Genomic DNA, 12901 nt, shown 5'->3' with positions numbered 1-12901 from the left:
GTGAGATAGATGCATTCAATGTGTGTGTGCGTGTGTGTATACTGTAGCATGTTTGTATGAGCGCGCATCAGCCACAGGGGAGAGCGGCTGGTTCACCACCAGGCCAAAACGATTCAACTTTCTCTGACCTCCTTCTGAAGCGCCTTAATAATTCATCACACGTATAAAATATATTTATATATATCAGCATTTCCTTCCCCGCCGTCGTTCTCTTTCTCTGTCGCTCCCTATGTCTCTCGCTCAATCTCTCCCCCCCCCCCGGTTCCCTGTCCTGTCTGCCAGTCAGGCGGCGAGCAAACACATGGGTGAGATAGCTATTACCAAGCAAATTCAAGAAAGCTATTGATGCATGTGTGTGTGAGATTGTCTCTGTGTGTGTGTGCGTATGTGTGTGTGTGTGGGACCACTCACCGTTAGATTTCTCACTGTCTGCAGGTTTCATTTGAATAGGGTGGTGCATCTGTGGAGACAAAGAGGAAGAAGGACAAAACACATTAAACACACTCACAGACACAGACTGCATGTGTTTCATGTCTCAGTGTCGCTCTCATATCCAGATACAGTATGATTCACCAGCAGCAGCAGCACCCACAAACACACACACTTTCACAAATGTTTTGGTTTTCATAGCTACACACACATCTGGGTTAAAACCTGAACAAATGCACTTCGGTCCAGAAGGTGGTGGTGGTTGTTAATTAGTAAAAACAACAGAAGAGGAGTGTGAGAAAGAATAAAGAAGGGGAAATAATAAAAGAAAAAAAGAGCAACAATGAGGAAAAAACTGATGAACAGAAGAAAAAAGAAGAAAATCCAAGACAAAGAAGAACGGTCTTAGCTTAACGTCTCTAAGTGATATTATATGATGTGATGTATATTTCATTTAGACGGGGACAGTGCAAAATAAAACAAAGACAGGCTGCTGCTGTGTAGCTTCTCCAAGAGCAGCTGGTGAAAGAATGAATTAACCACACAGTTCCATGTAAACAGAATAAAACACCAGGATATTAAAGTATACAACGGTTATCCTCCCCAAAATTCACCACACCTGCACGATCATTCACTAAACATGTGCAGAGGTGTTAGTTTTGTTTCTTTTTTATGCTACTTTAGTTAGCTTTAGCTCTGTGTTCATGGGGTTTATGTGGATAGATAGATAGATAGATAGATAGATAGATAGATAGATAGATAGATAGATAGATAGATAGATAGATAGATAGATAGATAGATAGATAGATAGATAGATAGATAGATAGATAGATAGATAGATAGATAGATAGAGAGAGAGAGAGAGAGAGAGAGAGAGAGAGAGAGAGAGAGAGAGATAGATAGATAGATAGATAGATAGATAGATAGATAGATAGATAGATAGATAGATAGATAGATAGATAGATAGATAGATAGATAGATAGATAGATAGATAGATAGATAGATAGATAGATAGATAGATAGATAGATAGATAGATAGATAGATAGATAAATCTATCCTAATATAAAATGCCATATAAAAAATAAGTAGTAGTGCTAAATTAAATATAAGGTGCAGTGAACAGAGTGCGTTAAAACATAGTGACTGTATGTTATGAGTTTCAGCTGTTATTGTACAGTGTATTGGTATGTGGCAGGGAAGATTTGTGCATCTGAATAATGAACATGCATTGTGCATTTACACCTGTGATAAACTATATAATTTCACATAATAAGTATATGAGTGCAGGTGAGGTGACTGTGTGTGCAGGAGGAGGCGGAGCTATAACTCTCAGCTGTGTGGACTGTTTTTACTTCATTAAAAGACTAAGATGTGAATTGTTGTGTAGCCTGCTACATCTTTCATCCTCCCTCTGTGCTCAGAGATCAGATGTGCAGATACAGATCGCGTCGTGGCGTTTGTTCCAGGTGTAAAACGGGGGTCTAATGTTCACGTTTACACTTTTGTGTCTCTTCAGATGTGGCGTTCCTCTCTGATGTGCCCAAGAGGCAGTTTAATGGAGCTGAATGATGGATGTGTTTTAAGGTGGTGGGTCTTCTTTTATGGAAAACAAGAAAACACTTCACAGATGAGAAGGCTTTGTCCCCCGCTCGCTCTCTCTCTCTCTCCTCCCCACACACACACACATACACACACTCTCTCCACCTCCTTCAATCTTTCCTCCTCTGTCCCTTTTTTTATTCCCTCCATCTCTCTTTCCTTTATGGGAGATTATGTGGCTGTTTGATCTGCAGAGAGACGAATGACAGTGATTCTCCAAATCTAGCCCAGTATCAATCACACTCAGAGTCAAATACCAGCCATGAGTGTGTGTGTGTGCGCGCCGGAGTGTGTGTGTGTGTGTCCGTTACGAGTGTGTATGTGCCCTGTCTTACCCATAACGCCCCTGGGCTCAGTCACGCTGTGACAGAAGGCTTTGATCTTCCAATTCTATCACACACCTTTATCCCAACTCTCTCCCTCTTGCTCTCTTCCTTATCATCCTCGCTCTGCGCTTTTTTTTTTTTTTTGTCTTCTCCCAGACACACACAGACACAGACAAGCACACACACACTTCCACACACATCCTGTCTGTCCGTTGATTAGTTCCCAATTGTGCCTGATGGGGGCAGTCAACGGTGGAGCAAGAAGAAACAAAGACTGGGAGAATGAGGCAGAGCACAGTGCACAGGCTGATCCTCTAACTGCCTCCATCAAAATCTGACAAACAAGAACAGGAGCTTAAAAAAAAAAAAAAACATAACTAAAACTGCAGCTTTTCAACCGGCCAATCAGGGTGCACCGTGACAAAAAAAGTCAAAAATCAGTGGGATTTCATGATGGACGGACGTAAAATCAGGGAACGATTGAAGGAAGTTTGGACATTTTGACTTGTGGTGTGTGATGCATTTGAGTTGCAGGAAAGAAACAAGGAAATTTAAGTTGTTCACCGAAAGATTTGACGTGTAAATGTAGGAAAATGACAGAAATAACAAAAGAAAGAAAGACACAAAAAGCAAGCTGCAAATGTCTGCATGCAAGACAAGAAAAAGGACATAAAGGAGGGTTTATACGGACAAGGAGACGGAGAAGAGAATAACAGAGACAAGGAGGGAGAGAGAGAGCATCAGCAGAAAGACAAAGGATCAGAGAGGGAGGGATGAAGGTGTAAGAGAGACAGAAGGAGGGAAGAGGGTTATAGAGACGGTGGACAGACATGTAGGAAAGCCTTCGGGCTGCCGTCTCTCTCACCACAGTATCACCAACACAAGGACAGATGCAGGGACACTGAGGAGGAGGTGTGACAGTGTGTGTGTGTGTGTGTGTGTGTGGTGTGGGATGAAGCCACATCAAAAGGAGGAAAGTCGTGTCAAAGCAAAAAAAAAAAAACCTGGAAGTCACATCAAGTCTGTTCTTGTTAATCCACATTTCAAAGTCTGTCCTCCAAAGGCAAAAACACAAAAACACACCAAAACAAAAGCTACGACAGCAGCCGCCATGCTGCCGTCATTCACTCTTGAAAAACACTGCCAAAAGCTGCCATCCACACACACACATACACACACACACAGGTATACAAACATAAACAGCACACACATAAACACACACACACTCAGGTACAAAAATCTCTGTCTGGCTTTCAGGCGTCTCCTCCTCCTCCTCAGGTCTGTCTCGGAGAATGCCCGGCGGGCGGCAGCGCTGTCGACATGTTTGATCTGAGCGAGCTCCCGCCGAGACCCACAAAGCAAGACTCTCCTCCGCTACCCCACAATTCCACAGTGCTGTTTCTTCTTGCCTGGCAGGCCCACAGCCGCAGTCTGCCATTCATTATGCGCTCAGCAGGGGGGCGGAGAAGGGGTGGATGTGGGGTGGGGGGGGGGCCCGGCAAAAAAGTCCTCGCCGTGCTCAGGCTCATAAAAAAGCACTGAGATTAAAAAAAAAAACGTAACTCACGTAAAGCGTGTACATGTGTGCAGCGCTGGCATTTAGCTGCACTAATGTATCTGTGGCGTCTACTTCCTGTTTGCATCCTGCATGACAATCAGTTCCTCCTCCTCCTCTTCTATCTTCTTCTATTCTCTGTTTTCTTTGCTCCATCTTTAACTGGAGTGGTCCTCCTCGTCATGATAATAAATGATGAGAACATGATTTCGAAAAATATGAATACAAAGAAAAAAGCGGAACACTTTACGAGGCAGCTGTATCACTTGACGACAAAAAGTTTAATTTCCTGACGTTTGATTGTTGTCGTGTCGTAAAAAAAAGAAAAAAAAAAGAAGAAAAAAAAGTTGTGCGGGTGCTTAGAGGGGGCTTGTTATCTTGCTGGTAATACATCTGCAGTGCACTCCAAGTAAAGTGTCACCATTTGTTTTTTAATCATTTTTAGAGGACCTGAATTGCCTTATTACAAACTGCATAGTTCAGTTCTGATTGACTGAGTCACGCTGGGCCGCCGCTGTAAAACACATGATAAATGCACACCTTTTGAAAATCGATTAACATTTAATTTACATATTAATGCCGCAGACTGAAAGTCACCACTCGCACCACGGCTAATAATGAGCCGCTGAGCCGAGCCACCATGTTGTTACTGTTTAAAGAACGACACTGCTGAGAATAACAACTCCTCTTAGCTGCTCCACAATCGCTGCAAAGCAATCTGTTATATTTATTAACCTGCTGTAAAAGTGATCTGGAGTCGCAGCTCTCCAGCAGCTGCTGCCGGATCAGCGGTGATTATTGGTTTGTTTTGTAGCTAAATTAAATTCAACCTGTTGATTTCTTTCTTTCTTTCTTTCTTTCTTTCGCATTCGGGTTCAGCTCGGTTCATCTCTCAGTTCATTTTATTGTCACTTCTTTAAAGTTTGGAGTGGACCTCCTCCTCCTCCTCCTCCTCCTCCTCTTCCTCTTCCTCCTCCTCCTCACTCACTCGGTGGCGCCTCTTCATCATTACATTGTGATTGCCACTTAATTTACATATTTAACAGCATTGCTCGCCCCTAAACGAAACATCAATTTCATTCACTTACTCCTTATTTCTCTAATATCCCGTGAGTTTTGGCCTCTCGCACACATTATCAGAGCCTGATGTAAACTGTACCACCTGTGCATGCGCTGCTAATGCTGTGAAAACAGACTGATATTTTCAGCCTTCATTTTTTAAGAAGAGTTTGACTGTGTCCAAAATCCCAGATGACATTAAATCCAAATTGATTGCCAGGGATAAATGACCCGACATCCACAGAAAGCCCAGCAGGAAATGCGCCACTGAATTAGCTTGGTTGTATTTCAACTTTTAACTACTTCAAAACTACATTATTTGTTAGTTTGACCACAAGTGATGTGGAGAAATTATACAACAAGCTAACAAACACAAAAACACGACATTATTTTTTATGCTTATAAATTTGCTGTGTAGCTAATGTGTTAGCTTGCTTATGCTACAGGCGTTGTCCATCGCTTACTATCATCTGTCAGACATTTACTCATTCTTTTAGCTCTGATTTTGATCTCTACTGTCTCTTCAGAAACATATCTGTGTCTTTAAGATGCAAAATGTTCAATTTTGTTTAATAGCTAGTTGCTAAGTTGCTAACTTTGTCTGTTTGGAGGATTGAGCAGCTGTGCTTGCTTGCTAATAAAACAAAAACTGAAATAACAGGAGACTGAATGATACAGGTACATGTGCTGAATTGAAACAGGAAGCTAAAACACTCCATTTTTATCCACCATTAATGCAACAGTATACTCGGTAATTGAGCTTTTAATTTGTGTGCGAGCATGACAGGGCAAATTTGCAGCTATGTAAAATTAGCTCATCCAATCGCTGGGAGATATTTACGGATGAGCAAAAGCAGAAGGTCCAGATTACACCGGAGGGATCGGAGTGCAGCGGGGCAGCCAGGATGGATTTTTTACGACCCTCCAGTTATGGGGCAGTCACTTTAATCACCTAACCCCCCACCACCACCTCCCCCTCCCCTTCCTGGCTGAGACGAGGTGTCTATCTGTCGGACTAGCTGATGAAATGTCACCCACCGGCCGCCCCCTTTTTTTATCTTTATATCCTCATCATGTACAGAGGCTCCCGGCGACGTGGTCGGCATTCAGGCGGTCTATGTGCTAACCTCTCGCTGCACCCGGCCATCGGCTCGCCGGCATTAAACAGCCCCTGCTGGTGCAGCGAGTGCAGGAAACCCTATACACTTCCTAAATGTTAACTGCTGCTCCTGGGTTAACGCTATCCCCTGTCGCCTGCTGACGTCTTCCAGGAATGCACCGGTGCTTAAAAGGCCAGAGGTCGACTTGTCCGGGAGCCAGAGGACTAACTTGAGGCTCATGCTGGGAATAGAAGCAGTGTGTGTTGAGGAATACGAGTGTGTGTATGTGTGTGTGTCGGTGTCAGTGTGTGTGTGTGTGCCCTTAGCCAGCAGTTGGCACCTTCAAAGGCAACAGCCAAGTTCATATGACCAGAGTGTGTGTGCCAAAAACTGGGGAGTGCACATACTGTATGGTACCAAACCCCGTGCTCTCTCACTCACACACACATACACACACACTTGTACACACACACACACACATACATTTGTACACACACACACACACAGACGGCGGCCACACACTCTTGCTCCTCCCTCCTCTCTGAAGGTGTGACGGTGAGCTGCTGGGTCAAAGTCAGACAGATGGCCCTCACAGTCGGGATTCAATATCGGTGACCGAGACCGTACGACCCACCGCACGCACACACACACACAGACACACACACACTACATGTCCAAGTGTGTCGCATGCACACACACACACACACACACATACACACACCCACGGGGGCGTTATAGCAAACCCGTGACCTCCAGACGGTGATCATCACCGATAACACAAAACACACTTCACCTGCATTTTCCAGGAGGAAACTGTGAATTTGATTTGGTTGTGTTTCTTTTTTTTCTTCAAATCTTATAAAAATACAACCAAGACATGAAACAATGTATGAAATATTATCTACAAGTTTGATATAATAGTGTAACAAAAGTAGATAATTAAGGTTATAATGGAAAACAAGTGTGAGCAGATCAGCTTTGAGGCTGTTGAGAACAATATTTAAAGCAGATATCAGTGGAATGTTTTTGTTAATATAAGTCCTAAATAGTCCTATTTTCCGTCAGCAATCACTTACATGAAGTATTTCAGCCTAAACACGAGTCTCTCCGTCACTCTGCTCTGCTGTAACCCGAGGAGAAAATTTTCCTTGTGGGATACAAGTGTTATCCAATGAGGAGAGAGAACGGCATGAAGGGCTGTGTGTGCAGCCAAGGGATGCGCGTGAATGTGGTGACGTAGCACGAGGACCAATTGATGCCTGACAAGGGCGGGGGCTGCTAACTCATGGTGCGTTCAAAGAAACTCGTACTTTGTGTTTTTCCTTCCTGTGAAGTCATACCAGTTCGATCTGGTACGAGTTCACGGGTCGGAAGTTACGAGTGGCCGTTATAGGGAACTTTCACAGACAACAGGATGGTAAAAACACGAGCTACGGGTTACCTGGAACGCTACCAAGTCGTAGTTGTGACTTGAAGCTGTAACTTACGGTTTCAAAAGCCTGCCTTGAACGCAGCATTAGCCGAAACGGCCGTGAAGCTGATATCTGCTTTAAGAAAATTCACACTTCTAATTGCAAAAATAACATTTCACAACTTCACTTTCAATGTGCACTGTATCCCTTTGTACTATGTTGTGCATTTATTTACTTGTGAGTCATGATCATTTCCATTTCCCTTGATTCTGACTCTCTTACAGGGGAACTATGCAAGTCCGGTGGCTTTTCCACTGTTTTGGTTACATATGCTCCTCTCGCCCATCTGCATTTGTTTACAATGAAGCCTACACTGATGTTGCCAGGTTGGTTTTCAGCGTGAGAGGCCAGGTGGAAGACATAGAGCCTCTGTTCTCACTGTAACAAGTCACAAGTCATAAGTCATGTAGTTAACTATCACAATTACCCCGGAGCTTTTTAATGAAGGTAAAAATGTAGCAGAGCCACGGGACAAATCCTGCTTAGTTCCTCTTTAAAATCTGTTATCCATCTGAATTAAGCAGAAGAGAGGCTGCAGATCAAACATGTCATGATCTACTCTAACAGTGTGTGTGTGTTTCTTTTGAGTTCATGGTGTTGGTCTCTAAACAATCCATCAAATCAATCAACTTCCATTAATTTACTACAATGTCCTGTTTAGTTAGCATGCTGGGTAAACAGAGGAATGTCTTTAGCTGCTCTTCTTCATCCTGATGAAGGTTTCAAAGTAAAAAAAAAAAAAAAAACAAGGCCTTGAAACAGCTTGATGCATAATAATACATTTTAAAAACAAACAAACTCGACACACACACCTCCATCCTCGCCTCCTCACATCAACACCTTGATACAGATAAAATGTGACTCCGACTCTCCGTCTGCGTTCGGCAAACAAACCACTATAAATCAAATTGTCCTTTACAATATCCCTCGTCTTAGCAGTGCTTAGCGCGCAGTTAGCCGACATTATCCCCACTTCATTTAGCTCGGTAAACAATTAACCCAGTGCACACACACACACTCGCACGCACACATACGTACGCGCGTGTGTGAGTGTGTGTGAGCAGAATGATTGAGGGATTTGGCATTAGCTATGCTGCGTCGCGTCTCCACACTAACTACTCTAAGTGTTTAACATAGTTAGTCTGCATTTACAGCCTCCATCCCTTCATCCCTCCATGAATCAATATGCTTAAACGCTGCCACCAACTCAGAGAGAAAATAGGGGTTAGGTGAGTTAATTTGAAACAAGCGATTAATATTTCTTTCTTTAAATAACCACACACTCACACAGACACACTCACACAGATGTGCACTCATAGATAGACTCGGTGCATCGATGAGGTTTGTCTGGTTGCGATAGCATTTGGGTTTCACTATAGCAATTACAGCCTTTAATTGAATTGATTTCGATAATGAGCCTCTGTAATGACACCACTGTGGGACTGGGTGTGTATGTGTATGTGTATGTGTATGTGTGTGTGTGTGGTGTGTTTGCAATGAATGAGCTCCTGATGTTTTTCTGGACTTAAATGATCTGTGGGGGGGAGCCGAGCAGGATCAGGATTTAAAGATGAGGACACACATATTTAAAACATCAGTGCCTGCTGCTCTAATCGCTGCCTCCTGATCAGCTGTCTCCTCTCAGCCTTTTAAACCACTTGTCCGAGGTCTAACCTTTCAGCTTGTTGCATAATATCCTCCAGGCTATAACACATGAATGTTTGATGACACACGACTTAGTACACGAGAAATTCAATATCCTAACGCTGACACATTTCCGCCGTTTTTTTTTTTTTTTTTACCAGGGGGCTCCCGGTTCCTCGGCTCGCACCACCTACGACTAAACTTCCTGGGGCGGTGTCGGCGGTGGTCAGGTTTTCAAGAGTAGCAACAAATCAGCTGGTCTACGATCAGTCGATGGGAGCTGCCTCATCTCAGCCGGGCCTCCGTCTGCTTCTTTAGAGCCATTGTGATGGAGCAGCGATATGTGAAATGGACTCCGGCACCTGAACAAACAACAGGCGCTGACTGACAGGCCTGTGGACATGAAGCAGCGCTCGCCTCTCCTCCCCTCGCTAACAAGCAACTTGTGGCTTGTGAAGACTCACTCTCCTTCAGGTATCAGCCGGCTGATAAAGGAGGCCGTTTATATGGATTTACTTTGATTACACTGACTGGGCGGCTGATGTTGTTATCTTATCGCCAAACAATCAGCCGGACAGGCGGCCGAACCACCACAGATGTGTTTTTATGGAAAACTTATAAAAGAAACATTCCTACAAAGTAGTTTTTAAGTCTGTGCAAGTCATCGCCGTCGACCTGAAGACATAAATAGTGAGCGGGGAGGACAGTCGGTGATTTAGACGCACACATCTGGCAGGACAACAGATTCCTTGTGCCTGTCAGAGAGAAGCAGCTGAACTGAAGCTTTAAAGGAAGATATTTTCTTATGACAAGTCAGTCAAAACGACTCATGAACCAGATGGATCCAGACTGACAAACAAAGTCTAATGATGAACGATAACAGACGGGTTTGGTAAAACTGGAGAGACTTATTCGTACCTAAGAGTCTGCACGTGAGGCGTTTAGGGGGCATTTGTAAGTTGCAGCCTCTTCCAAGTCTGTCACTTGCAGTGTTGATGGACAGTTCGCATGTAAAGCATCTGTTAAATCTACTGAGTCTGAATGCGAGGTGTTCAGGGGACATCTGAAAATTCTGGTTAATATTTTGCATAATGTCCGCAATTTTTCCCTGTTAAAAAGGTTTTCCATGGAGTTTTTCCTCAGTCGATGTGAGAATGTGAGGGTCTAAGGTGGAGGATGTTGTTATGATGCTATGTGAAGCCCTTTGAGACAAACTGTTTGTAATAAAGGGGCTATACAAATAAAATTGCCTTGCCTTGCCTTGCCTTGTATGTTAGCCTGTTTATGATGGAAAATTAAGAAGAACTAAAGGCTATTTGAATTGAACATTCGTGAAACTAAATAAAAATCATAGTTAAGACATTTTGGAGTCATGCAACTCTTAAATGTGCCACTTTTGATTTCAAATATCAGGTGAGATTTTACTTTCAAATACGACGAGGACCATCTGTCACATTAAAATGTATTTTCTCCCGGGTCACGGTAAAAACACAAAGTGGGGGCCTGCGGCGGGAGACGAGCAGCGGCAGCGGCGGTGGTTGTAGTCGTCGTGCGGTCCGTCATTTCTCCAGCGAGCAACACAAGTTCCCTTCAAACGGCTGGAACAGTCAGAGTCTCCAGACCACAGGGGCTTTTTTGCATGAAAGAATAACGATTTCTCACATCATTTAAAATGATAATACGCATTATCACTTACAGTCTGCGCCTCTATCTGCAGCTCTGTCCACCGACTTGAAATAATAAATGGCCGATTAAATGACTTATGTCTTTGGATTATAAATTGCTGCTTTTAAACCTTAACCCGACTGGAGATCACACTTACTTTGATGAGGAGGCCTTTGATGTGCCTTTGGTTGCACGAACACACACGCACACACAACCTTGCGCCTGTATTCTGGCAGCGGAGCGTCACTAATTATCTCGCCAGCAGAAAGGTAAGGGAGGTGGGGACCTGTGTGTGTGCGTTTGAGTGTGAGTGTGTGTGTGTGTGTGTGTGTGTGGTCTCAGTGCGACGGTAGCTTTTAATGAGCCCCACGCTTCTTATCGAACTTGGCGCTCGACAAACGCTCTGATCCGCCCACGTGGAGGACGGGGCTCGGCTGATCGCGTCTGAAGCCGACACCCCACCCTCTGCTCTCCTCCTCCACCACCCACAGCACCCCTCCATCCCTCCACCCTCCATCTTTCTTCCCTCCCCTCCGCCCTCACTGTGTCAGAATGAAATATCCTTGAGAAAAAAAAAAACTGCGAATCAAAGAGCTTTTCATCCTTTTCTTCTTCTTAAGGAGAAAGAGCGGGAGAGGGAGAGATTCAACAGGACGAAAGGGAGCGAGAGAAAGAGAATGAGAAAGAGGGGAGGGAGGGAGAGAGGGAGGGAATGGATGGATGGATGGAGAGGAGAAAAAGAAAGAAAGAAAGAAAGAAAAAACAAGAGGATAAAAAGGAGTGAACTTCTCGGAGCTGGAGGGCGCTCCAGAGGACACGTCCTAGATTAGCTCTCACCCCTCCCTCCCTCCCTCCCTCCCTCACTTCATCCTTCCATCTTTCCATCCCATTCACCCAGCAGTTTCAGACAGGGAACATCGGCCTTGGGGCTAGAGACGCACCGATCCAGTTTTTTCCGATCCAATCCGATACCGATACCCGATACCGATCCGGTACTACTGTTGAATGAATGAAGCGTTTACCTTGCCATGTGAGTGAAGGCATCAGGCTTGACACAAACATTTAGCCTTATAACAAATTAACACAGATATAAATGTACTTAATATTATTTATTAACAAATAACAAAGTGTATGCTACATTAGCAGCAAAAAGAAATGAATAACACTAGATCGCATAAGTAACTATATTGCTGTGTATGATATTAATAAAGAAGAAAAGACTGGATCGGAATGCTGGATCGGCCTCATTCATCCAATATCCGATCCAGCTAGTCAATAGGCCTATCGGAACCGATATCCAATCCGGGTATCAGATCGGTGCATCTCTACCGACCGCCCGAGTGGCAGCCATCAGGAGGAGGAGGAGAAGGAAGAGGGGAAGGAGGGGAAGGAGGGGAGGTTGAGAAAGCGGGGGGTGGGTGGGTGAGTGGAGGGGGGTGAGACACCGGGCATTTAGACATCTGTCAGCCACTAATGAAAGAGTTCAATTTAGTGGAAAATCTCAAACAACCTTGTCTGACAGGCTTTAACTCGCCCCGCGTGTTGTTGCCGGCGTGTGTGTGCTTCTGTCGGTGTGTGTGTGTGTGTGTGTGTGTGCAGCACAGCGTGTGTTTGTGTGTGTGATGAGTTAGCATGGAGGGTGGAGTGGATCAGGGAGGAGAAATTAAAAAAAAAAAAGTAATGCAATAAACTCTGACTGTGCAGAGGCATATGCTCGACCATAAGTGTGCGTGTGTGTGTGTGTGTGTGTGTGTGTGTGTGTGTCTGTGTGTGTGTTAAAGAGTCCTGCAGGGGTGTGGATCAGTCCGTGCAGCGGGGGTTTGGGTCTTATGGCTTTAAATCGCTCCGGGGGTACAGGCCATGTTTTTCCACGATAGATGAGTTTTGTTTGTGTGTGTGTGTGTGTTAATGTAGACCTCACTAGTGCTATTAGAGCTGCAGACACACACACACACACATAAATACACACACACACGCATACACACACGCACACACGCGCACACACACACTCTGTCTCCACCCCCCCGGAGCTTCATTAGCGGGTCATTAGA

At 44.4% G+C, this 12901-nt stretch overlaps 1 protein-coding gene across 1 annotated transcript in view; it reads right to left on the bottom strand.

Annotated features, from left to right (window-relative positions):
* celf2 (cugbp, Elav-like family member 2) overlaps positions 1–12901 on the bottom strand; it is a 228946-nt gene that overhangs the window by 53266 nt on the left and 162779 nt on the right. Inside the window, exon 5 of the mRNA XM_084000051.1 lies at positions 412–460. Coding sequence (XP_083856177.1) covers positions 412–460 — 49 coding nt within the window. The remainder of the gene's footprint in view (positions 1–411; positions 461–12901) is intronic.

The sequence above is a fragment of the Trachurus trachurus genome (genome assembly GCF_905171665.1).
Source record: "Trachurus trachurus genome assembly, chromosome: 23".
NCBI lineage: Eukaryota > Metazoa > Chordata > Actinopteri > Carangiformes > Carangidae > Trachurus > Trachurus trachurus.
The sequence above is the reverse complement of the archived record's forward strand: the minus strand, read 5'-3'. Positions and strand labels throughout refer to the sequence as shown.